This window comes from Leptodactylus fuscus, chromosome 1 (genome assembly GCF_031893055.1).
Source record: "Leptodactylus fuscus isolate aLepFus1 chromosome 1, aLepFus1.hap2, whole genome shotgun sequence".
NCBI lineage: Eukaryota > Metazoa > Chordata > Amphibia > Anura > Leptodactylidae > Leptodactylus > Leptodactylus fuscus.
Genome location: NC_134265.1, coordinates 46,866,362 through 46,893,596, shown reverse-complemented (window position 1 = coordinate 46,893,596; position 27,235 = coordinate 46,866,362). Strand labels below are relative to the sequence as shown.

The window sequence follows — 27,235 nt, the reverse complement described above, 5'->3', positions numbered from 1 at the left end:
CAGTGAAAGCACACGGACCCCATAGAGTATAATAGGGTCCGTGTGCTTGCCACATGCTGCCCGTACGAATCATGCGGACAGGAAAGTAGATTGTGAATGACTTTCCTGTCCGCATGATCCCTGTGGAGATCTGGTGGTAAGCACACAGACCCTATTATAGTCTATGGGGTCCGTGTGCTTTCTCTGGCACACCGCTTACAGTTGCGTTTGGTATTCTGTTCGGGGGGTCCTTACGCGGACTTCCCTGGATGGAATACCAACGCAGATGTGAATGAGGCCTTATTCTGGTTCTATTCCTATCCAGTTTTGCGACTGTGACATTTGTGTGCCGCCTGTGATTGAATGGCATGGCTGGCAACAAGCAAACGTTTGTGTTCAACTGGCTTAAAAGTGGTAATTCCGGGGCGTTTTTGTGGACATAGAAATATTCAACAATTTTTATTTTTGTTTCTTCTTTTAATACTGTATATCAAATAGATTTCACATATAACATGTGGCAAATAAGATTCAAGTTATTCAGATACAAACTGTAATTTTTGGATTGTAATATTTCCATATCATTATGTAATAATAAAACTGACATATGATCTAAATGTCCTATATTTTATATTACCTGAATGCAAAATATTCTCCTATCAAGAACCCCACTATGAGACCCAGTCCCCTCCCCAATCCCCCGAGTATTACCTGCATGGAAGTGTACCCTCGTAATAATCGTCCTGCAAAGCGGACATGGCGTTCTTGTCGGATTGTCTCTTGCCAGCGTCCGTAAACACGGTTCGCAGAAAATATGGCGGCATGGATAACACATGTAGGGGTGGAAATACACATCTAGGCACACAGCGCACGTGTAGTTCTCCTTGTCTTTGATAAGCTCATCGTCATCCTCTGTGGCTATATGATGGGATTTATTGATCTATAAAATAAAGAGGACCTAGATGTGATATATTGGTTTTTGCATAGAGAGTAATTTCACACGAGCATCTAATGAGTCATAAAGCCATACTAGCGTAGTGAGTCAATTTAACACAGAATTAACAGGCATGTCACAACGTCACGTGAAAGCCGGTTATTATACATTCCCGGCAATGAGGGGAATGAGTGGGAAGCAGGGGAAGAACAGATCCATGTATCACTATGGACAATTCTCAAACTACCATTAGCCAGTGGAAAGAAGACTCTTCCCTACCCAGATTAAGCCGATAATGAATAATTGGTTGCAGACATCTGCATAGTAGAGTGGCTAGGACATTGCTAACATGATCTTCTCTGCATGTAGGCTATAGTGATTGATGCTTCACAAGTCCTGGCACATTTGTCATACAGATAATGAGCTGAGCCTACTGTATTCCAAAAAGGGATCAATCACCCGTCTGCTCAATCGTCTAGGCCTACTGCTTCTCCGAGACAAGCGGCGGAGTGAATTGTGGATGCACGGTGCAGGGCAGGAAAGAAAATCTTCTCCCTGGTTCATTAGTAGAGTAAATAGGGAGCTATCCCTGGAGGATCCGGATAATAGAAGTGGAGGGGAGTAATTAATGTCGGAAATGATAATACTGAAATAAGGTCTGATCAAAGTACCTTATACACATGGGAATGCCGGTAAGAAGATCCTGAAATAATGCAGTGCAGCCTTTTTTTCTTTTAGCAATACACAGATGGAGCAGGTTGGGTTGATACAGTTACAGCTGTATGAAGGGGCGGATTTGGTATCTCCATAATACTGCTCCCTCAGTGACGCTCAAACACCGTATACTGTGCATCCAATGTCCCCACAGAGTATACTGTCCCTTAGTCTGTACGTGGGTAGTGGGATGCTCCCTGCTCTCTGGGGGACTATGCTTGCATTGCTTGGTGCGTAACACTGTCCCTGAGCAGAAATATCAGGTGTTTAGACTTGCTGAAGCTTCACTGTAAACTATCTTGCAAGCGTACTTTGGGTACGGGGTCCATGACAACATTTTAAGGAATTTGTGTTGGGTAATATTTGCAAGTAGCTGTATAGTAAATTTTACTGGTGAACGCTAGGCACCCCAGCCCGACACTACTATTTTTGTTAGTCTCTTAGGCCGGGGCACCGCATGGCATAAACAGAAATGCTATTATTTCCAAAACCTTTTTTCAAAATCGCAGCATGTTAATTAAACCTAAGGAAACGCCGGTGGTTTCCCTATGGGTGTAATGAAAGCAGGAGGAAACCTGGTGTAGATTTCCCTCTAGGTGCATGGCCCAGTGTTGATGATATGAAGATTGGCATTGATGCTAGTCTTCATAATCTCCTCCATAGACTTTAACCCTTTCCCGACAACTGCCGTACTAGTACAGAGGATGCCAGGTACTTAAGGATGGCAGCCGTTTGGTAGCTGGGCGACCACCATAGCTGCCGGGTGTCTGCATAGGTATCTGTTTCTTGGGTTCGATTTGAACCCAGGAAACAGAGCAAACAAGGATGATACTCTACTGACTGAGCCACAAGCTCAATTAATTTCAATAGGAGATTTTTTTTCTCATACCAAGCTTCAATAGTAATGAACTGTCCCTATATAATGTGTTGGTATATAGCGAGATCTCTATTTGCCAGTACATTGTATATTTAACAATACATATTCTAAGCATAGAATGTCCTGGCATACAGAGAGTGAGTTCTCTAAAGAGATGAGCGAACCCTATTCGAAACAGCCGTTTTGAATAGCACGCTCCCATAGAAATGAATGGACGTAGCCACGCGGGGGGTTAAGCGGCCGGACAACAGCAAAGTCTGCGTGTCGGCCGCTTCCATTCATTTCTATGGGAGCGTGCTATTCGGAACGGCTGTTCCGAATAGTGTTCGCTCATCTCTAGAAACTTCTCTATATATCATACAGGTGCAGGGAAAGCTTGGTATGAGAAAAAAAAATCTAAGGGAAAAAATATTCAAATAAGGCTGTAGCACTAAATGGCGTAAATAAAAGTGGCGCAATTATATTAACTCCCTAGTAACAATCTGGAGTCTATTATATGGAGCATATATGTAACTGTGCACTTTTACAAAGGCCACACCTACTTTTTCTGCAACTTGCCATTTGAAAATCACATGGCCAATATAAAACGGGCCCTGCAATGTAAACACTGAAAAAGAGTCGCAACCCCTTCAAACAGTCGTCTGACCCTCATTGATGACCTACCCTACTGTTTTTACTGTTTTTGAGAAAAAATTAAATAATTCAATAAATCAAATCACGTTAAGATTAACTTTGCCAATAATTCTGCATACATATATTAGGATCTATACACATTGAATGGTGGATCATTATCCATTGGAAGGCTGGATTGTGAGGCTTTCATTTGGTAGTTCAGCAGGATCTGTAACATTAGCACATGTTCATACAATGTTTTTTTCCATCTTACCATTAGATTTCTATTACTGATTTGTAGTGTAATTGACAGACATCTTGAGATTTAGCCTCAGCTAGTGGGGCAAATCCATGGTTGGCCACCTGTTGTAAAAACGTCCATGTGATGTGGTACTGCGGTTCCACTCCCAGTGGCTTAAAGGGGCTCTATCAGCAAAATTTTGCTGTATGAGCCCTACACTTTAAAAAGACTATTCAGGCACCGCTAATCTTATTTAACCCCCCCATCGCTAGTTCCTTCCAGGTCTTCAGTAAGCAGACACTGTATTACTGACCCCAGGGGTCAAGTTCTTTCTTGCCCCTTTTATCCCTTCTCATTCCTTTGTGTATATCCAAATAACTGGCAGGTGACGTGCCCTGGTAGAGATTTGCCATCGGGACCATGAAGCTTCAAGTTATATCTATGCTCTACTAATATATTAAGACATTTCCAGATTCCATTTTTTTTTTTTTTTACTTTACTATAGGTGAAACTCCAGACGACTACGCAGGCGAGATCACGAGGCCATAAATCACACAACATTGACTTACAAAGGGATCAATGTTTTACCAAGTTTTCCAGAGCAGAACTCTTGGATGTGCAGTTTTAGGTATTAAAGGGAGTGCCTATTAATGGGAATAGAAGAGGCATTATTACCGGACACTAGGTCATTAATCAGACTACACAGGCTGTAGGTGCAGACACCAAATATCCCTGCATTGACTTACTTATACCTAATGGACTTGGACTCAGCCTCCAGTTCAGAATTTCAGCATGTTCACCATTTCCTAATATATAGGCAGTATAATCTTAGATTTATTAAAGTGACTCATACTAAATCGAATCCATTTCTAGACACCTTGGTGTAATTTACTTCTCCTATTGGTCACCTTAATTTGCCTCTTCTTAAGTCACAACCCTTTGTTGAGCAAGGGAGTCTGTCACCAGAACCCAGTATACCAACTCAGCCCAGAATATACAAGCAGTACAGTAGGTTAGAGTCATTGGAGTCAGTGTTGCCAATAGATCCCTGTTTTTATCAATATCCAAATGAGCTTTTTGGAGAAACAAGGGCATTCCCATTGCTCCATAAAAGTAAGTGGTAATGCTCTTGTTGCTATTTGTATATATAAAAATTAAGATATTTTGGTAATGGAGGCACAAGAGGAAACACCATTTGATTCAATTGACCTTAACCTATCTATCTGTAGGACTGCAGTGCTATGCTGGGATCTGATGACAGGCTCCCTTTAAGGCCGGGAAGAACCGCGATGCGATCCCGCCGCGCTTTAACGCTGCGTATTGCCCCATGGGGCCTTAGCCTAAAGCACTAAAAACCCCTTTTGATATGTGCGATGAGTGCATGTATGCCCCTTCTATTCACTTTTGGAATCAGACAGGCCCTGGTTCTTGATAAAGCAGCAGGTCCTAGAGGTCCTATCAGTTATTTCCTGCACATCCTATACAGTAAATACTGAGATGGGAATACCCCTTTAAGTAAGCCCAGTCCCTCAGTTTCTACAGTACAAAGTACATTAGAGATCTGGCAGTGCGCTCCTTCTTCACAAAGTATGACATCAGACAAATTCCAAGAGGCAGATGAAGAGAGCGGTCTGATCAACAGTCTCATATTCCATTAAACCCTTCAGCGAGACCCATTTTTCTCTGCCAGGGAAAACAAAATTAATAATTAAAAGTGCTTCTAAGTGCCGAGATCAATAGCCGTGTTTTTAATGCGACTGAAGAAAATAATGCAGAAAGAAATCGCCGTTTTCATCAATGGTTCCAGCGCAAATCTTGTAAATGTGTGCAGGAATTCACCACGTCACTGCACCTTGTATGAGCCAGGTGGCATTTAGCATAGATAGACCCCCCAACCCCGCCGCCTCTTCTCTATCCATATACTTGCCACTGACAGCATCACATATTTATTAGCTGGCAGCGTTTCTTGCATTAGTTGCTTTTCCTTCCATAGACATCACTACTAAGAGCAGAAAGTACTTACAGTAAAGTGTTAGGGTGACCGTACCTTATGTCTGCAGACCCGCCATTCTATTACCCTCTATAGACCAGGCAACTTTTTGATTTATTGTAAAATTTAGGAAACAGACGGCAAAACTTCATGTAAAAAAATGACCCTGTCTGTATTGCTAGATCTGGAAGAAAGCCAAACAGACCAGAATATATGGCAGCTGCTAAAGCAGCTCAATTTACATTATGTCTGCTCATTTGCTTTTTAGAGTCATAATTTATTATTTACTATACACAATATGATTAACATTGGACTCATTTAGAGCCAATTTATTTAATAGAGATCTATAACCTTCAACTGCTGCAGTGGGAGAATGCAGACAATTTAATATAAGGTGCCAGGAAATGTAACTATAGGATTATCGGAGCTCAGCAAGTCCAGCGATATGTAGGCACTGCACCTAAGGTAAAGAGGGCCATGGCTATAGAACAGGAGTAGGCAACATTAGGCACTCCAGCTGTTGCAAAACTACAACTCCCAGCATGCATATGGGCTCTGCCGTTCTTGGAACCCCCATGGAAGTGAATGGAGCATGATGGGAGTTGAAGTTTCACAGCAGATGGAGTGCTGAAGGTTACCGATTCCTGCTATAGAGGGTGGTGAGATAGCAGTCACCACCAAGTCCGGGTCTCTTAGACCGTACTATACACCCATCACCTATAATATTAAAACCATATGGTTAACCCCTTTCCATGCCTTCCAAAAGCGATAACTTTGTTTTTTGTGTGTGATCAGAGAAGCAGCAGAGAACCAGCGGTTATGCATTCCACCGAGCGTCTGAGCAGGCACCATAGTTAAAGACCTGACAAACCCTTCGGTAAGGGGTTAAAGAGGTTGTCCAGTTCATTTTTATTCATCAATATGAGATCAATGGGGGTCCGGCACCTGGGACCCTCACTGATCAGTTGTGTCAAGGGGCCACAGGACTGTGACCACTTCAGTTTTACGTCACACATCTGATCTACAGCCGCCATGCAACAACATAATTACAGCCTTGTCCAGAAGAGAATGGGATAAAGCTGTAACTAAGGGCCGCAGCTGATCAGTGGGGTCCCAGCTGTTAGACCCCTAACTGATCTGTTATTGATGACCAATCCTGAGGATAGCTCAATTATAAAAGTAGACCCTTTAATATTATGTAGATCCCCCTTGTCTAAAACAGCTCTGACCCAAGGCATCCACAGGAGAAGGGATAAGTGTCCGATCGCTGTAGACCCCAGCCCCGTGTTCCAGTTCTGATGTTCACATGCATATTGTAGATGCTCCAGTAGAGCACAAGAGTCAGCCTGGGCATGCTGAGGGTGGTTTCACATCTGTGCCTTTAGCCAATCCAGTGGGTTTCTGTCTTCTGGTCCAAGAAACTGGACAGGGAACGGAAACCTGGCGGTCAGTTTTCAAACCCATTCAATTGAATGGGTTTGCAAAGTGAGTGCCCGTGTGTGTCTTCGGCCTTCCCGTTTCCGTTCCCTGTCCAGTTTCTCGGGGCGGAAGACGTAAACCCGCCGGATTGGCTAAAGCGGAGACCGGGCGCAGGTGTGAACCTGCCCTGAGTGGTTTGTGGCTATGCAGGCCTACATACCTCAACTGTATATCATAGCCAGCATTAAAGGGTTGTCTGAGATTAAGAAAAAATGGGGCAAATGGAAATTGTAGAAAATAGTTTAAAAAAAAAAAGAGAGAGTGAAACAGCACAAACAGACAATGGGTGCAAAGCTTCTGGAGTGTGACCTTACCCACTAACAATAACTTGAAGAAAGATGAAGCAGCACTCCTTACATCCAATCTTGTGAAGATTTATTCACCCAAAGTTAACAGCCATGTTTCACCTCATCAATAGAGACATTTTCAAGAGGCTTTTATTGAAGAGGTGAAACGTTGCTGTTAACTTTAGGAGAATAAATCTTCAGAAGATTGGATGTAAGGAGTGCTGCTTCATCTTTCTTACAGTTAGAAAAGACAGTACATACCTGTGTGAACCCTCGCTCATCTGGCGCCGCCTGTCCCTGCCTGTGTTTTCTTGTTGAGACCACTGAGGCCAATGAGTAATCCCATCCACACATTACAGAAAAAAAAAAAAACACACACAGTGGCTTAGTGGTTAGCACTGCAGCCTTGCAGCGCTGGAGTCCTGGGTTTGGATCCCACCCGGAACAACATCTGCAAGGAGTTTGTATGTTCTCCCCGTATTTCCTCCCATTCTATAAAAACATACTGATAGGAAAAAAAATGTACATTGTGATCCCTATATGGGGCTCACAATCTACATAAAAAAATAATCCACAGTGGATTGAGAATCGCAGCATGACAATTATGCCTACGGAAATGCTGGTGTATTCTGTATAGGTATAGTAGGGGCAGAAAATCCACAGAGGAAAACTCGGAAGACATTCTGTTAAAAACACTGTGTAAAAAAACTGTAGTGCGTTTCCGCTGTGTTTTTTTTTTTGCCCTGGCACGCCACATGGGGCGTTGGCTTTAGAGTGGATTGAGTTAGGGCGCATTCATTCGTGAAATTCGGTCTGTGTGATGGACACATTTACAGCCTGTACCTTATGAAGGGTAAGGGACTCCTAGCAATATAGCTATCCATGCCTCTAGGAGTCCCCAGTGACATATTTTCACAGTTTTGAGATGGACAAATCAAAGCTAAATTGCAACATTAAAAAAGCAGCCAACCCCCCCCCCCCCCCATACCTATATATTTTCTTAAAGTAGACACCTACAGCATTGCCTCAATGCCACTTGGTACTGTATACGAACAGGCACCTTCATGCAATTTTGATTTAAAGTGAATGTTTTATGAAAAAATGCAAATAAATGTATATTAGTTGTTAAAAGTAGAAACCAAACAAAAAATTATATGCACAAAACCTCCTAAAAATAAGAGTTCAACATGTGCAGAGTTCATACATATCACTATAGCCTGCACCCACATGCACGTGTCTTCAGAAAATCGCTAGAACTGTTTGCAAAAATGGCTGGCGCCGCAATACAGTAAAATACCAATATTTCTATAGAGAAAACTAACACAATTACTGGATTTCAGACTTACTTGACTTAATACTTTATACTGCAGATTTTGGGTGGAAATCCTCTTTAAGCTGCATAACATTGTAATGCATTAAAGAGTCCCTATGACAAGTGTATTAGCTAAGGCCGAGAGCCAATGCCAGCAATGTTCTTGGCACTGAAGGACTGCAGGACTGAAATCAATTCAGTTTAATGGGTGTCCTGCATTGCTTCATTTTACTGCAGTGAATATGAGCTTCTAACTTGTGACTCTTCCAACGTCTTAGGGCAGCGAGAACACCCTACCGTCTGACAAGGGACAAAGGCTTCAAAGCAGAAGACCCCTTTAAGTGATTTGTACCCCAAATTCAGTCTTTCATTGAAAGCAAACCCAAGAATAAACACATCTAAGTATGTGAAATGTAGAAAACAGGGCACTCACCCGCCACGGGATACATAAAACATTCGTTTTTATTTCATCCTCTTAAAAAAAGTCAAACCTTGACCATCGGGGTACAGAAGACGGAATGATGCAAAGAAACAAACAGCGACGATCGTTTAGTGCTTAGTGCACTTCGTCAGGCATCGTCAGTGCACTAAGCACGAAACGATCGTCGCTGTTTGTTTCTTTGCATCATTCCGTCTTCTGTACCTCGATGGTCAAGGTTTGACTTTTTTTTAAGAGGATGAAATAAAAACGAATGTTTTATGTATCCCGTGGCGGGTGAGTGCCCTGTTTTCTACATTTCACATCGATATGTCACTGCCTGTCTAGGTTTTTTCACAGTGAGCACCACCCTGGGATTTAATTTATTCCATGGTTTTTTGGCTGTTACAGCCGGGAATTTTTGCCAATACTGACACAAGATTGTGAATACAAGCGTTGCCGCAGTAGTGCCGCTGACTACTTTGTTCTTTTAAACACATCTAAGTACTTACATAGGTAAGCAATATATTCTATTCCATGAATCCTATAGGCTCTGTTGTCTCCTGCCACCAGATATAAGCCTTCTCAGGTGCCTAGGAGTCCACTTGCACAGCCTCGGTGCTTGCCATAGATACTGTTACTAATTGTCTTACTAAGGAAGGCTGAGACTGGTTGTTATACTTGGAAAAAAGCACTATCTATCTATCTATCTATCTATCTATCTATCTATCTATCTATCTATCTATCTATCTAATGTATAATCTATATAGCATCATCCAATTCCATAGAGATTTGGGGACACCATAGATGGAGGTTCCTTGGTCAGGACCACTCTGCGAGCAAGAAACAGAATATTATGTGGTCTCCAAAACAATGGATTTTCTATTTGGGCTATGGGGACAGAGTTTCTGATTCCAAGGGCGGGTTCCGAAAAGGGGTTTTCATATTCAGATGATGATTTGATAAAAAATTGTGAAGTCTTTAGGGATGAAGTGAGTGGGGAAGGGGGGGGGACTGACTAAAGATGAGTAAATTGAAGCTGACAAAGTGGAATTTGATCTGAATTTCAGGAAATATTCAATTTGGATCCAATTCCAGATTTCCTCAAACTTTGTAGTAATGAATCGCATCCTTTCCTAAAATGGCTACTGAACGTGCTAGGACATGGGTCAAGGAACTCTGGGAATGTCGGTCCCCACAATATCGTGCGTGCAGCCAATCAGAAGCCAGCCAGCCATGTGATGTCACAGCCCTATAAATACCCTCCGCCATCTTTGATTCAGGCATTTTCCAGTACTTAGTGTACTTAGTGAAGGGAGAGATGTCAGCAAGCGCTAGGGAAAGTGGTAGAAAAGGCTTCAAAACTGATATTTTACTCAATCGAAGCTCAGGGAAAGAGCAAGGAAGTGTAGGGAAAGGATATGGAGGGATTTATACAGAATATTGAAGCAGAACAGGATTCATTTGGGGTGTTTGCAGCCTGGGTAATAGAAACAATCCTACTACACCTGGCTGCACTGACTGCCATTATACTGCAGATTTTATTGTGTTTATCGGTTCTAAGGGCGACGCCTGTCATGTGTGTGTCATACTGACTCACAGTATTGTTTCACTACCATAGCAGATTCCCCATGTGTGTTACTGCAAGGCACAGTGTTATACACCACTATACAGACTCTCTGCCGCCAGGAAATAGCTCTTTTTTAACATGATTCGCTGCATAACAAGTCAAATCGAATCGTTTCGGAAAATTCGGCGAACTGGCCAAAGTGAATTTTTGAAAAATTCTCTCATCTCTAGAACTGACATGACAAAAATTAATTGCAGTGTATTTCCGATTCTCATCTATATGGTGCCATAGACTTGAAAGGCTGAGACGAGTAGAGAAATAAAAAGTAGTGTATGTGGAAAAAAAACATATGTGAATTACTCCATTTGTTATAATGGGTCAGTATTAGAGATGAGCGATCAGTAAAATGTTCGAGGTTCGATATTCGTTTCGAGTAGCTCCTCAATATTCGACTACTCGAATCGAATATCGAATCCTATTATAGTCTATGGGGGGAAAATGCTCGTTTCAGGGGTAGGCAACGTTCGATCAAATTATACTTACCAAGTCCACGAGTGAGGGTCGGGCTGGATCCTCCGAGAAGTCTAATCCTTGCAGCGTCCCTGCGGCGTCTTCCCCACTACAAGCAGACATGCGCAGTCGGCTCTGCCCAGGCCCGATGCCTGGCAGAGTGAATGAAGAGCCGGAAGACGCCACGAGAAGCTGCACGGAGAAGACTTCTAAAGGTAGGAGAAGAACCAGCATTGATTGGCCGACTGTATAGCATTCAGCCAATCAATGCTGGTTCTGCATCGTACTTTTATATTCGAACAGCGAGTGGTACTCGATCGAGTACGAGTATTTCGAATACCGTAGTATTCGATCGAATACCTACTCGATCGAGTACTACTCGCTTATCTCTAGTCAGTATGTTGTCTGTGTTTTTTTCATGGACAGCACTTGGACAGAAATATTGGTGGAGTCAAAGGGACCTTAAGGTGATTTAGATCTAATAAATACCTTTTATTTAAAAAGAACACTTAGCATAGAGAGTGCACTAAAACCCCTCCAGCTCCTCCTTTATTAATCCTTTGATCCTATTCTATCTCATACTGGAATTGAAACAGAGAAACCTATAAAAGACTCTCCGTGTCCCCGGAGCTCGGTTTGTCCCAAACTGCAGAAATAGTTTATTCGGGTTACAATAGGAAGGTAAGAAAATATAGAACTCAACCATATCCTAATAGGAGGGTTAGAGAGAGCTCAAAGGAGGGCAACTAGTTTATTAAATGGGGTAGAAGATCAGATTTGTAGCTGGGAAGTTTTTCCCCTACAATGGTAACCTGACAGCGTGACACCGTGGGCAATGATCTGCAGAGTAATTCTGGACATTCATCTGTCTGCTACCCTCTGCCATGCTGCAAAATAATGTTCAGAAATGGTTTGAGGAATTTGACAAAGAGTTTAAGGTGATGACATGGCCTCGGTATTTCACAAATCTCCATCTGATCGAGCATCTAGAGGGGCAAAATATGCGGTGCGTTGTGAGTCCTGAGTTTAAGACCTACGTCCAGCCTCACCCGCTTCCACTTTGGCTCTTTTCATATTTCTTTGTGCTCCTATAGTGGCCCTGACATGTATGCCTCTACATTATAATGTCCCTCTGTATATGCTCCCACATTATAATGCCCCTCTGTATATGCTCCCACATTATAATGCCCCTCTGTATATGCTCCCACATTATAATGTCCCTCTGTATATGCTCCCACATTATAATGCCCCTCTCCAGTTGCCCTCCCAGTATAATGTCTCCCTCCAGTTGCCATCACAGTGCGATGTCCCCCTCCATAAACTGTCACAGTGCCCCCTCAGCATGTATAATGTCCTCTTCCTCATGCCCTCACCGTATATATATTGTCCCTCCCTAATGCCCTCACCATATATATACTGTCCACTCCTGCTGCCCTCACTGTATATATACTGTCCACTCCTGGTGCTCTCACTGTATATATAATGTCCACTCCTGGTGCTCTCACTGTATATATACAGTCCCCCCCATGCCCTCACCGTCTATATACTGTCCACTCCTGGTGCCCTCACTGTACATACACCGTACCCTCCTGGTGCTCTCACTGTATATATACTGTCCATTTCTGGTGTCCTCACTGTATATATAATGTCCCCCTCCTCATGCCCTCACTGTATATATACTGTCCACTCCTGGTGCCCTCGCTGTATATATATATATATATATATATATATATATATATATATACACTCACCGGCCACTTTATTAGGTACACCTGTCCAACTGCTCGTTAACACTTAATTTCTAATCAGCCAATCACATGGCGGCAACTCAGTGCATTTAGGCATGTAGACATGGTCAAGACAATCTCCTGCAGTTCAAACCGAGCATCAGTATGGGGAAGAAAGGTGATTTGAGTGTCTTTGAACGTGGCATGGTTGTTGGTGCCAGAAGGGCTGGCCTGAGTATTTCAGAAACTGCTGATCTACTGGGATTTTCACGCACAACCATCTCTAGGGTTTACAGAGAATGGTCCGAAAAAGAAAAAACATCCAGTGAGCGGCAGTTCTGTGGGCGGAAATGCGTTGTTGATGCCAGAGGTCAGAGGAGAATGGCCAGACTGGTTCGAGCTGATAGAAAGGCAACAGTGACTCAAATAGCCACCCGTTACAACCAAGGTAGCCAGAAGAGCATCTCTGAACGCACCGTACGTCGAACTTTGAGGCAGATGGGCTACAGCAGCAGAAGACCACACCGGGTGCCACTCCTTTCAGCTAAGAACAGGAAACTGAGGCTACAATTTGCACAACCTCATCGAAATTGGACAATTGAAGATTGGAAAAAAGTTGCCTGGTCTGATGAGTCTCGATTTCTGCTGCGACATTCGGATGGTAGGGTCAGAATTTGGCGTCAACAACATGAAAACATGGATCCATCCTGCCTTGTATCAACGGTTCAGGCTGGTGGTGGTGGTGTCATGGTGTGGGGAATATTTTCTTGGCACTCTTTGGGCCCCTTGGTACCAAATGAGCATCGTTGCAACGCCAAAGCCTACCTGAGTATTGTTGCTGACCATGTCCATCCCTTTATGACCACAATGTACCCAACATCTGATGGCTACTTTCAGCAGGATAATGCGTCATGTCATAAAGCTGGAATCATCTCAGACTGGTTTCTTGAACATGACAATGAGTTCACTGTACTCCAATGGCCTCCACAGTCACCAGATCTCAATCCAATAGAGCATCTTTGGGATGTGGTGGAACGGGAGATTCGCATCATGGATGTGCAGCCGACAAATCTGCGGCAACTGTGTAATGCCATCATGTCAATATGGACCAAAATCTCTGTGGAATGCTTCCAGCACCTTGTTGTATCTATGCCACGAAGAATTGAGGCAGTTCTGAAGGCAAAAGGGGGTCCAACCTGTTACTAGCATGGTGTACCTAATAAAGTGGCCGGTGAGTGTATATGTATATATATATATATATATATATATATATATATATATATATATACATACAGTACAGACCAAAAGTTTGGACACACCTTCTCATTCAAAGAGTTTTCTGTATTTCTATGACTTTGAAAATTGTAGATTCACACTGAAGGCATCAAAACTAGGAATTACCACATGTGGAATTATATACTTAACAAAAAAGTGTCAAACAACTGAAAATCTGTTTTATATTGTAGGTTCTTCAAAGTAGCCACCTTTTGCTTAAATATGCGTGTCTGCACACAGTTCCAAATGCCAGAGGATTAGATACGCACGTCTGCTCAAAGTACTGTATGCTGAAGGATTAGATACACAGGTCAGTGCACAGTATCACATGCCAGAGGATTAGACATGCATGTCTTCACATAGTTCCACAACCCAAAGGATTAGATACTCACGTCTGCACACAGTACCACACGCTGAAGGATTAGATACGCAGGTCAGCACACAGTATCACACACCAGAGGATTAGATACATGTGTTTGCACAAAGTACCACACGCCAGAGAATTAGATACACAGGTCAGCACACAATATCACACACCAGAGGATTAGATACGCACTTCTTCACACAGTACCAAACGTTGGAGGATTAGATACGCACGTCTGCACACAGTACCACAAGCCGGAGGATTAGATACGCACATCTGCACACACTTCCACATGTCAGAGGATTAGATACGCGCATCTGCACAAAGTACCATACGCTGGAGGATTGGATACACAGGTCAGCACACAGTATCACACGCCAGAGGATTAGATACGCACATCTAAACTCAGTGCCACATGCCAGAGGATTAGATACACATGTATGCACACAGTTCCACATGCCACTGAACAAAATACCACACGCTGGAGGATTGGATACATGCCAATGCACACAGTTAAACATGCTGCAGGATTAGATAAGTGCATCTACACACAGTTCCACATGCCACGGGATTAGATACGTGCGTCTGCACAAAGTACCAGATGCTGGAGGATTAGATACACAGGTCAGCACACAGTATCACACGCCAGAGGATTAGATACACGTGTCTGCACACAGTTCCACATACCAAAGGATTAGATATGCATGTCTGCTCAAAGTACCACACGCCAGAGGATTGGATACACAGGTCAGCACACAGTATCACACGCCAGAGGATGAGATATGCGCTTCTTCACACAGTACCACACGCCGGAGGATTAGATATGCACATCTGCACACAGTACCAAATGCCAGAAGATTAGATACGCACGTCTTAACACAATACCACATGCCGGAGGATTAGATACGCACGTCTTTACACAATAGCAGACAATGGAGGATTAGATACGCGCCACTGCACACAATACCACACGGCGGACAGTTAGATACACACTACTGCACACAATACCACACGGGGAGGGTTAGATACATGCGTCTGCACACAGTTCCACACGCCAGAGGATTGGATACGCATGTCAGCACACAGTACCACACGCCGGAGGATTAGATACACGCGTCTGCACACAGTTCCACACGCCGGAGGATTAGATATGTGCGTGTTACACATGCCGCAGCATTAGATACGCACGTTTGCACACAGTACCACACGCTGGAGGATTAGATACACAAGTCTGCACACAGTACCAATGTGAAGGTAGACCATGTCCATTCTTATTTTTATACATGCTTTATACTGCTTAAGAAATTATATTTTTCTTTGTGCAACGTTTATACATTAAGATGGCGCCTGTATCCAGTACCGCACCCAGAGGCTGACGCACATGATCGTCATGTGGTTTACAAGAAAGACAGTATGATTTCTCGGGAAATGGAAAGCTAAGAGATGTTGAAATTTGAGAGCCAATGACTGATCGCCAGTGTATTCGGATACAAGACGTATATGCTTACAGCCTGCCGTTATCTTATCTTTCTTGCATTCCTGTATAAAAACTGTAACTTCCTCAATAAACCTCAGTACTGTGTGAGCAGCCAGAGCGTCCAGCATGGCCTGAGATTGAAACTGCATCAACGTCAGTGTTTATCTTTGTCAGCGCGCACATGCATGATTGATTTGGAGCAGGTGACTGACCACTGGAAGTGACCCGTATTCTGGCGGAGGTCACTACCTCAACACCACAAGCCAGAGGATTACATTCACATATATGCACACAGTACCAAGTGCCATAGGATTAGATACACGTGTCTTCACACAAATCCACACGCCAGAGTATTAGATATGCGCCACTGCACACAATACCACACGCCGGAGGATTGGATACGCACCACTGCATACAATACCACTCGCCAGAGGATTAGATATGCACCAATGCACACAATACCACACAAGGGAGGATTAGATACGCGCCACTGCACACAGTACCACATGCTAGAGGATTAGATACTCATCACTCCACACAGTACCACATGCCAATGGAATAGATACGTGCGTCAGCACACAGTACCACACACCGGAGGATTAGATACATGGCTCTTAACAGAGTACCACATATTAGAGTTATACTCCAGGTTTCCATAGCAACCCAGCCATTTTTCTTCACTACTTTATGTCAGCCTTAAAGGCGCAGCACATTATGAATGACACTGTTACACAAGGTCACATACACACAGCTTTACTCCAGGTCTCCATAACAACCGATCACAGGTTTTTCACTGATATTCGAAATGAGATACACATGATCACATGACGCTTATGGACACACACAAACGATATACAAAATACACAAGTGCAAAACTGGACAATTCTTATTCTTATAAATATATATATATATATAAATATATATCCCCTCCTGGTGCTCCCACAGTATAACAGACATAATTTCCACTGACTTGGACAGCACCCATATTCCGGGACAGTTGAGACAGTTGAGAGTCATGTCTGTTGGGTATGCTAGAAAACAAGTTTGATACATGAAGGGGGGGGGGGGGAGAGAGAGAGAGGTTACATCTCGCAACATACAGAATTTAAAGAATTGCAGGACATCTTTACAAGTCTTGTGGAATTTTGACTGATCTGTGTACATAAATAAGATTTTTAGCACACATACACTTGAAAGAGAAGCTAACATTCGTAACAAATTCCGGTTGTCTTTCTTCATGCTATTTTAAGCCACTGTCATCTAAGTAAAAACTGCAATAGCTATCAAAAAGACTGTGCTGTACAAGTGAGATTTCACCCGGATTTGGGAGAGTGGGATTTCAGTGATATTTATGGCTTTTGAAGCATGAACTCTGGTGCCCTCTGCTGTTAATAAATACACATTTCACCCAGAGCTCTCCGCTCTTACATTAAAGTTGTTGTTCATTAGTAACCTGCCAACGTCAGCTCATTTACAGCATACCAGGACTGTTTAGGAAAGGGGATGACATCTGCCTGTACCGAGCCAGGACAGAACCAACAAAAAAAATCCCTGGCCATCGCGGTCATGTGACATTCCACATCAGCAGTGGTGCTTTATAGACTTTAGGACTGGGAAGGTAAAGTGTTATGGGAGGTATCTTACAATAAATGTATCAACGTAGACACATGCGATGCTGCTGTGTTGCTATTAATGGGGGCAGCTTTTCTTAGGCTACATTCACACACAGTGATAGAGGGCAGCGCAGCCAATTGCCACATTGCAAAATCTTGCATTAAGTACTGTATATAAATGTGTTGTTAGCTTAATGACGGACGGACACAGACAGCTGAGGGCCCCTGTGCAAGAACAAATATGGGCCCCTTGTATTCCAATATCTCAGCATAGAGCGCCTCCTTATGTATCTCTAACAATCCACCATTAGTCATCATTAGTCATAAAGTTCAGACCCACAATGTAATAGTATAAATCAAAGGAATCCAGAGGAACTATCTCGTCACCAGTCTGGTAAGGGTCCCTTATGTTTGACCCCTACCAATTACAATGTTATGGCACAAAGACATAGCATAGAGACCTTTGGCGCCCCCTCAGGGACCAGTAGCACTGCTATCTCTCTAGCCCTTATAAATATCCCCCACTATGGCAGGTCTTATCCACCTACATTGATAAATACCTACCCACTAGGTACAGACTATGTGAGACTCTTGGAGGTGGTGAGTAGCATACAGGAGTGCAACGCTGCAAAGCAAACAGCGCCGATAAAAGACTGTTCTGTCTGAGGATTCCCCAATGAATAATTAGAGTGGGAAATCTTTTTGTCTAGTTTCCTTTTATGCACTTTGTTGCCGTATTGCGCGCACCGTGTACTAAAATATTCATTATGTCCTACATACTAATTTTATAACACACCAAATCTGCACAGTCTGTGGAAGAAACAGGTGAAACAAGAAGTCACGTGCGGGACTGGACATCCGTAAATGCAGATACCAGGCAAGTCATGGATGGAGCTGTGGCAGAGCAGAGGGTTTGTCACAGGTATAGACTATGACCTCTGAATTTCCTTTTTTGGTAATGCCAAGTTAACACATGACGGGGACCCCATCTATGGGCCCCCATTTATTAAAGACGAATACCAACCCAATGCTGATAACAATATGCCATAACTCTGGTTGATGGCGATCCCGTAAGAAATCAGTTCCATAGTCCCCCTCCCCCTGCTCCATAATTTAATATCCAATCCAGCTGCTCCAGTTTAAACTGGGGGCAACTAGAGGGGGAGAGTAAATTGGGGTAGTTGGAGAGGGACATTAAAATGTTGAGTTATCTGGTCGGGGACATTAAACTGGGGCAACTGGAGGGGGACATTAAACTGGGGGCAACTAAAGGGAGACATTAAACTGGGGCAGCTGGAGAGGGACATTAAATTGTGGGGATAGTTGGTTGAGAACATTAAACTGTGGGGAAAACTTTAGGGGGACATTAAGCTGTTGTGGCAGCTGGAGGGGGACATTAATGTCCCCCTCCAGCTGCCCCCAGTTTAATGCCCTCCTTCAGTTGCCTTCAGTTTAATTTAATGCCCCAATTAATCTTTCCCAAGTTTAATGTCCTTCTTCATCTACGCCCACAGTTTAATGTCCCCTTTATCTGTCCCCAAAGTTCCCCTCATATGCCCCCCAGTTTAATGTCTCCATATGCCTCTCCAGTATATGGTCCCCCATCCATCTGCCCCCACAGTTTAATGTCCCTCTTCATCTGCCAAGGTTTAACATAAAAAACACTGATATTCACATATCCTCACTCCTGTGCTGCTCTGTCTAAGGTCTCTTGTCCTGCACTATTGAGGGAGCTGAAGGCATGATGTGAGTGAGGCAGGAGTTGGCTGCTCCTGCTTCACCACGGTATTCAACTCCTCTGCGGCCTCTCCGGGCACAGAGGAGTTGAATCTGAGACATAAATCTCGCCGACCAGGACCGTGATTCACGACTCCGAATCTGGGACTAGTTAAAGGGATTCTACCAATAAAATCACATTTTTTTTGTAGGTCACACGTAGGAATAGCCTTAAGAAAGGCTATTCTTCTCCTATCTTTAGATAGCTTCTCCGCACCGCCGTTCAGTAGAAATCTGGGTAGTCGTCTATATGCAAATTAGTTCTCTCGCAGCACTGGGGGTGTCCCCAATGCTGCGAGAGAACTCTCCAGCGCCACCTCCATCTTTTTCAGGATGGTCTTTCTGCGCGTCTTCTTCCGGAGCTGGGTTCAAACTTCTAGGCCGCGGCCCGCAGTCGGCTCTGCCTGTGGCCTAGAAGTTTGAACCCAACTCCGGAGAAGACGCACAGAGAGGCCGTTACTGAAGAAGATGGAGGCAACGCTGGGGGTTACTCTTGCAGCATTGGTGGATGCCCCCAGTCCTGTTTGAGCGCTGGGGCCCGTCCCCAGTGCTGCGAGAGAACTCATTTGCATACAGACGAAAACCAGGATTTATACCGAACGGCGGCGCGGAGAAGATATCTAAAGGTAGGAGAAGAATAGCCTTACTTAAGGCTATTCCTACGTGTGATCTACAAAAAATATGATTATAATGGTAGAATCCCTTTAAGACAATTTTCTGGAACAAATTATAGCAGAATTCTTACTGAATCTCTCCCACAGCTTATAGCTTTATGTCATACATATAAAGCCAATACTTTTCGCTGGCATATGAGTCGAAAAATATGTGCAGAGCTTGTGAGTCATTGTGCAATTTATTTATGAAGTTTCAGTCTTTCTACACACACCTATATAATATGATTCACAGCTTACAGAAAGTGCCTGTAGTGTACAATCTAACCCTGTATGTAGACAGAACATACACTAACATAAGACTACCACAGCCTTTGGCATATCACCAGTCTTCATCAGAACTGATTCAGATATACTGTATCCCACTATTATACAGTGTCAGCAATGACAGTGACAGATTTTGGCTAATCCCATTAACACATTGTAGAAAAAAATCAGCAGTTGAATTGCAGCAATTTCTAAACCTTTCATGTTTTTGTAAATCGCAGCATGTCGATCATATCTACGGAAACGCTGTTTGTTTTTGTTTTTTTGTTTTTTTAATGTAGATTGTGAGCCCCATATAGGGATCACAATGTACATTTTTCTCCCTATCAGTATGTCTTTGTAGAATGGGAGGAAATCCACGCAAACACGGGGAGAACATACAAACTCCTTGCAGATGTTGTTCCTGGTGGGATTCGAACCCAGAACTCCAGTGCTGCAAGGCTACAGTGCTAACCACTGAGCCACCTTAAGTGAAGACATTACTGATATAAAAGCAAGGGATATCTGCATTCTTTCTGCTGAAGACAAAGGACGTGCATATCTTTATAGCTGCCAGTAGTATCATTGGGGGCTGAGTGAAACAGGATCCTTCAGGATGGGACGCACTTTTAATATTGACCTTACATGAACATTGAAGGGGTTGTATGTCCCATTAGTATATACTGTATGTGTATCATCAAGAGGATCCTCGCTTAGAACCCCTTTGGACAGAATGGTTAGAAGTATAGCTGTCACTTTTGTGGACTCAAGTTATTTGTGGACTGTATAATATGGATGACCATTTATAGAAGCTGTAGTGTGTAAGGTTCGGCTTTATGAGTTCTAATCTCTAAAAAAAAATTACTTCTGATGATGGTTTCCTGAAGAACAAGCGTTAAAGAGCATTCATCAATTTCAATGGTTGCTCTGAAATGCTTTCTTCTCATTTAGTAGAGCATGTTATTCTGGATGAAAATACAATACACTACATAAAAAATGTTTCTGTTTACTGTATGAAAAACCTCTCTAAAGTTCCTGCCACTAGCTCATTTTCTTCTTACTAATTTTCTGGTCACTCCCTGTTACTATGGAAGCTCTGTCTTTAGAAACCAGCAGGCTCAAGACAGGCAGACTGTGAGTGGAGGAGGTAGGGAAAAGTTTCTGTTCACACCCTGTACATGTTTCCATACAGTTTTCCCTGTCTCTGCTCCCTGACTCTGCAGCTTCTCACCGCTCACAGAGAGTGTGAGAAGAATTTGGCTGCTTCTGGTTAACTGCTTGAGTTATTGCTGATGGGATGTTGATCATAAACAGGGCTGGCCTCAGTAACTGGCAAACCTGGGAGGATTCTGGGGCCCATTGAGCTCAATGGGGCCCACTGTTCAGCTGGGAACTCAAAACATCAGTTTTATTAACAAAATTCTTGCTTAAAGGGGCTCTATCATTAGGAAAAGTAATTTTTAACTAATCACATCCTTGCATAGGCTTTAGAAAGTCTATTCCACACCTACCTTTAGTATGTAAATTGCCTCAGTGGTTTCTGAATAAGTCCGTTTTTATTCATATGCTAATTAGGTTCCAGCCAGGACAGGAAGTTCCCAGCAGCACTCATCTCTGCTATTATCTCCTATGTGTGTGTGCAAACAGGAAGTCATCATCATCATCAGCTGTATACACTGATAGGAAACAATAGGAGAGGAGAGCACGATCTATCGTGCACCAGTCTAATTAGCATATGAATAAAAACAAACTTATTCAGAAACCATTGAGGCAATCTACACACTAAAAGTAGGTGTGGAATAGCCTTTCTAAAGCCTATGCAAGGATGTGATCAGTTAAAAATGCCTTTTCCCAGTGATAGAGCCCCTTTAACTTGCTGTTGTCCGTCTGCAACCCCCTTTGTTCTAAAGTTTCCCCGTTCTGACTTCTGCCTCCTCTGCAGCTGCTTCCTTCTCCAAGTGCTGTATAGTGCTTCTGTAACAGCTAGTATGGGAGTGACCACTGATAATTAATAGATAATCAGTGAAAGTTTTTAATCCTGTTAATTTGCTAATGTTTATTAATACGTTAACTTTACATTTGTTCTGCCTTGGGACTTGTAGTACCTCATCCTTGCTACACAGTCATCAGTAATTGGGTATCTCTGTAGTTGTAATGAAGAATCAACAACAAATATCCAATATAAAAGAATAAAATTGAACAAATTACATTGTACGTCACTTCTGGCAGAATTCTATGTAAAGAAACCAGTAGACATACTCAGTGGTGTAACTAGGAATGGCGGGGCCCCGTGGCGAACTTTTGACATGGCCCCCATCCCCCCCCCAAAGACCCCGACCAATTGCCCCTTCCCCCCACATCCTTGCACACACTATTATGCCCAATAGTGGCCCCTGTACACAGTATTATACCCTATAGTGGCTCCTACACACAGTATTATGTACTGTAATACATAATACTGTAATAAGTTTGCTGCCTGAGGAAGAAGGGGTTACAAGTGCCACATTCAGTGTCAGTGAAGAGTGTTCTCACAGTTCTCACTTAAAATACTCTTCACAAACATTGAATGTGGCACTTGTAACCCCTTCTTCCCCAGGCAGCACACTTATAGTTGTTGGAAAGGAGATATTGCAGCAGGCAGCTGACAGCACTGTACTGTGTGCTGTACAGCCTGCCCTGAATGCATGGGTTAACCTCACCAGTCTTCACTCTCCAAAAGGACTCAGCACTGTGCTCTGCTCTCTCCATAAGTTGAATCCCCTGCTCTATCTTCATCCTGCACGATGTCTCCACCCCTCACCCATAGTCAGGATGCACGCTGAGGACCCACATTCCCCCACCCAGAACCTGACACCTTAGGGGCACTCGAGTCTCAAAAAGTAATATTTATTTTTATTTATTTTTTTGTCATAACTAGTGAGGGGGCCCGGGCCCGCTAAGGTGTTGGGCCCTGTGGCAACTACTACCCCTGATACTGTGGTAGTTACGCCACTGGACATACTAATGGATGGTGGGGGGAGACTGCTCCTTATTGTACATGTCCCCTGCCTTAGAGAGAAATAAATGTAAGATGTGCTGCAGCGATAATGGGACTATTAGCAGTAACAAACTGATAAGACACCATGTATGAATGCTTATATAGTCAGAGACCAGAATGCCCAGCAAGTCCCTGCACAGATTTCAACTTTTGCATTACGTATTTACTGTTAAATTCTTATTGTCAACCAGAGGGTCACTTTAAGACTAATTACTCAGAATATGATAAAAGGTACAAGCCATATCATCCAAAAAGTTAAATAGCAAAGTCATATCTGCAGCATCTCTAAACAATACTGTATGTTATGGATTAGACCATATTTACCTGTTTTTGCCCAAGTAACCACTTTTCTCGCTTCTTTTGCTTTCTTCTTAGGTTCTTCAGTTTGTTGATCTCTCTCTTGTTTAATCTTTGGTTAACACAACCTGAGTTGGGAAGCGATGGCGTAAGCGGAGTAGGAATCTCTATTGGTGTCATGGCGTCCTGCCCTCCACGTATTGATCTCAAAGGAGTGGTGGGTACTTCAGATGACGAAAGGATTGTGTTTTCTTCAAGACGTGAAACACCAGGGTTTGCTCGGTTGTAAAACGTTTCCAAAACTCTTGACCTCAATTTTGCAGACCTAGGCGGAATGTCAATTGTCGGACAATTACTATATGTAATATTACCACCAGCTCCGTCTGAGCTCAAAAAAGGAACTTCTGATGGTCTTTGCTTTCTTATACAGGTCCCGTTTATGTTTGTATGGGATTTCAGTGGTAGCTTTTCTGCAGTGTCCAAGTCCAAGCTATTAGATTTCCGGTGAAGCGCATTTCTACTAAAATTTGCCCTTCGTTCTCGTAACACCAAGTTGTGTTTCGTATCACTGAGGTTGATGGATGGTTTTTTACCTCTTGGCTCAAAGTACCTGTCATATTCAGACACTTCAAGGCACAGAGCATCCACTAATGTTCCAGGGCCAGCCACATATCTGTCCATGATACAGTTTCTGTTGTGATATTCCGTCATCCCATGTCTGAATTTCTTGTCAAAATGTATATAACATTTACAGGCAGATGAAGCTTGGCGTGGTGTTTTCACAGCAATGTCCACATCGATTTTGCTCTTGCAAAGACGTATGACTGCGAGCCTGCCACAGGAGCATTTGGTGCTGTCAACAAAGTTAAAGGCCCCGAGACGTGTTCTGCAATATGGACAGTGCAGCTTACCAGTTGTCCAGTGTTCCTGAAAGTAAGGAAGAGAAGAGCAGATCATCCTAAACTATGATACAATAGTAGCGCTCCGATGCTTTGTTTCACTACAAAAGAGTCCTCTTTCCTGATGTGCTTTATGTGAAATACAATCTAGTCAGCACACAGCACTCTTTCAATGAGAAACACTTAGCCACATAGATGCTCCTAGAAAAACCATTACAATGTTAGTACCGGCCATGGCCTATGAGATAAAGACATTTGTTGTAAAGCCCCTACTGTGCAATATGCAAAATATATGACTTCAATGGACAATGCACTTTGACCTGTCTACATAATAGCCTGGATATATTGTAGTCATGGGACTGTATCTGTCCATAAAATAACTCTGGGTTTACGTGGAACAAGATCGGTATCAATGTTGAGTGGCCCAAATGAGGTGAATGGCCACAAGTCCAATATTGAGCTATTCTATTGAGACAAATAACCAGTTTATTGGGTTTATATCTAGATAAAATAGGTCTATATAAAGAATGGTATGATCTGGAGACCGCCATGGGTCGCTGAAATGATGGGGCAAGAGCGCCCAGATGAGATGTGAGTAGAGAGATTAAAGGGGTTATCCAGGACTGGAAAAATGGCTCCTTTCTTTCACAAAGACTTCCACTTCCTTTTTTCAGGTAGTGACATCATGTCCATTGGCCATATGACCATACTCCATCTCAGTCTTATTCATAAGATGGGTGTGATGTCACTCACCGACAAGAGGAACTGGAACTCTTTCTGAAAGAAAGCAGCCATGCTTTACTGAACCTGGACAACCCCTTTAAGACACTCTAGGAGCCCATATACCAATAACAACACCTTTCCTAAGATCAACCAAGTACAGTCGGTCACAGTCAAAGGGGCACAGCACTTATACAAGTTCTTCTGATCCTTAGTTTGAGCACTCAGTGTAGGTCTGAATATGTGACCCCAATAAACAAAATGTCAGATATTTCAGAGTTGTTGTGAAATTACAGGTATGCTTGAAATGTAACTAAACTTTTATCTATGTATTTTATTCATAAACCACAGTACAGGTGAAGATAAGAAAGTATGTAATATACTTTACTAAAAAAAACTGTTTACTTTCTTGTGCAACTGATCAAATCTGTACAATAGAAGTCTATGGAGAGGGGAGGGGGAGAGCTCCTTAAAGCAGAGAGACATCTTTACTCTAGAGAGATGGTTTTCTTTCACAACACAGCTGGGTTATCAAGAATTACTCTGCACCCTTTTCCTGGCACAAATGACTTATTTAATGCTGCAGACAACAAGAATAATGTGTATATCCCCAAGATGGCCGCCGCCAGAGAGACGTTTAAAAATTAAAAGAAAATAGCTACAACATGTAAATAAAGGACAAGTAAATCATTTCTCTTTTAGAGACTTACAGAACATCTTGCAATGTATGAAACTCTAATTAAATACATTAAACATTCCCTTTGGCCTTTTTTTGTTGACATCTACACAATAGTATGGCAGATGTCAGGACTAAACATGTCACCTGCTCAGAAGCCATAGTGGAGACCCTGCATCAATGTGCAGAATCAGAGACATAATATCCGCGATCAAATCAAAGAATCTGATTGTACGTGTTTAACTCCTTAGATATCTTGAGTCAATTGTGACCAAGGCATCAAAAGCACGTCAAAACATGAGCGCTGCCATATTGTATGAGCAGCATGTAATAGAAGAGTAGGGAACTTATAATGTATTGCAATACTTTAATATTAGCCCCCTAGGAATTATTAGCCATTTTCTTGTGGGATGTGGGCATGCGCACTCGGCTCTGCCTGAGGCCTACAAGTTTCACCGCCTGTGCCAGAAGAAGACGCATTAAGAGGACATTCCAGAAGAAGATGGAGGCGGCGATGGAGAGTTCTCTGGCAGCATTGTGGATGCCCCCAGTGCTGTTTGAGCGCCGGTAACCACCCCCAGTGCTGCAAGAGAACTCATTTGCATACCGACGAAAAACAGAATGAAGACATCTAAAGGTAGCAGAAGATTAGCCTTTTTTAAGGCTATTCAGACGTGTCAACGACAAAAAAAAAGTTTTTAATGGTAGAATCCCTTTAAAAGTACTAAAAAATAAAACAACAAAGTTGTAATCCTACCCCACCCCTTATCCTTAGATAGAAATGCAGATATCTCAACATATAAAAACAGATAAACATAAATACTTAGGGATATTAGGTATGCTAAATATCTCAACGTGAAAATTCAGAAACTAAAAAAAAATCAAAAATATTCTATATAGTGAACGGCAATACAGTCCTATGAAAAAGTTTGGGCACCCCTATTAATCTTAATCATTTTTAGTTCTAAATATTTTGGTGTTTGCAACAGCCATTTCAGTTTGATATATCTAATAACTGATGGACACAGTAATATTTCAGGATTGAAATAAGGTTTATTGTACTAACAGAAAATGCGCAATATGCATTAAACCAAAATTTGACCGGTGCAAAAATATGGGCACCTCAACAGAAAAGTGACATTAATATTTAGTAGATCCTCCTTTTGCAAAGATAACAGCCTCTAGTCGCTTCCTGTAGCTTTTAATCAGTTCCTGGATCCTGGATGAAGGTATTTTGGACCATTTCTTTCTACAAAACAATTCAAGTTCAGTTAAGTTAGATGGTCACCGAACATGGACAGCCCGCTCTCAAATGATCTGAAAACAAAGATTGTTCAACATAGTTGTTCAGGGGAAGGATACAAAACGTTGTCTCAGAGATTTAACCTGTCAGTTTCCACTGTGAGGAACATAGTAAGGAAATGGAAGACCACAGGGACAGTTCTTGTTAAGCCCAGAAGTGGCAGGCCAAGAAAAATATCAGAAAGGCAGAGAAGAAGAATGGTGAGAACAGTCAAGGACAATCCACAGACCACCT

At 42.7% G+C, this 27,235-nt stretch overlaps 1 protein-coding gene across 2 annotated transcripts in view; it reads right to left on the bottom strand.

The window, feature by feature from the left end:
- Window positions 1-27,235, bottom strand: part of RNF180 (ring finger protein 180) — a 45,424-nt gene that overhangs the window by 3,063 nt on the left and 15,126 nt on the right. For both annotated transcript variants that reach the window (XM_075269864.1, XM_075269872.1), the window contains exons 4-5: window positions 23,431-24,330; window positions 688-916 (exon numbers count right to left, since the gene is read on the bottom strand). In XM_075269864.1, coding sequence (XP_075125965.1) covers window positions 688-916; window positions 23,431-24,330 — 1,129 coding nt within the window. The remainder of the gene's footprint in view (window positions 1-687; window positions 917-23,430; window positions 24,331-27,235) is intronic.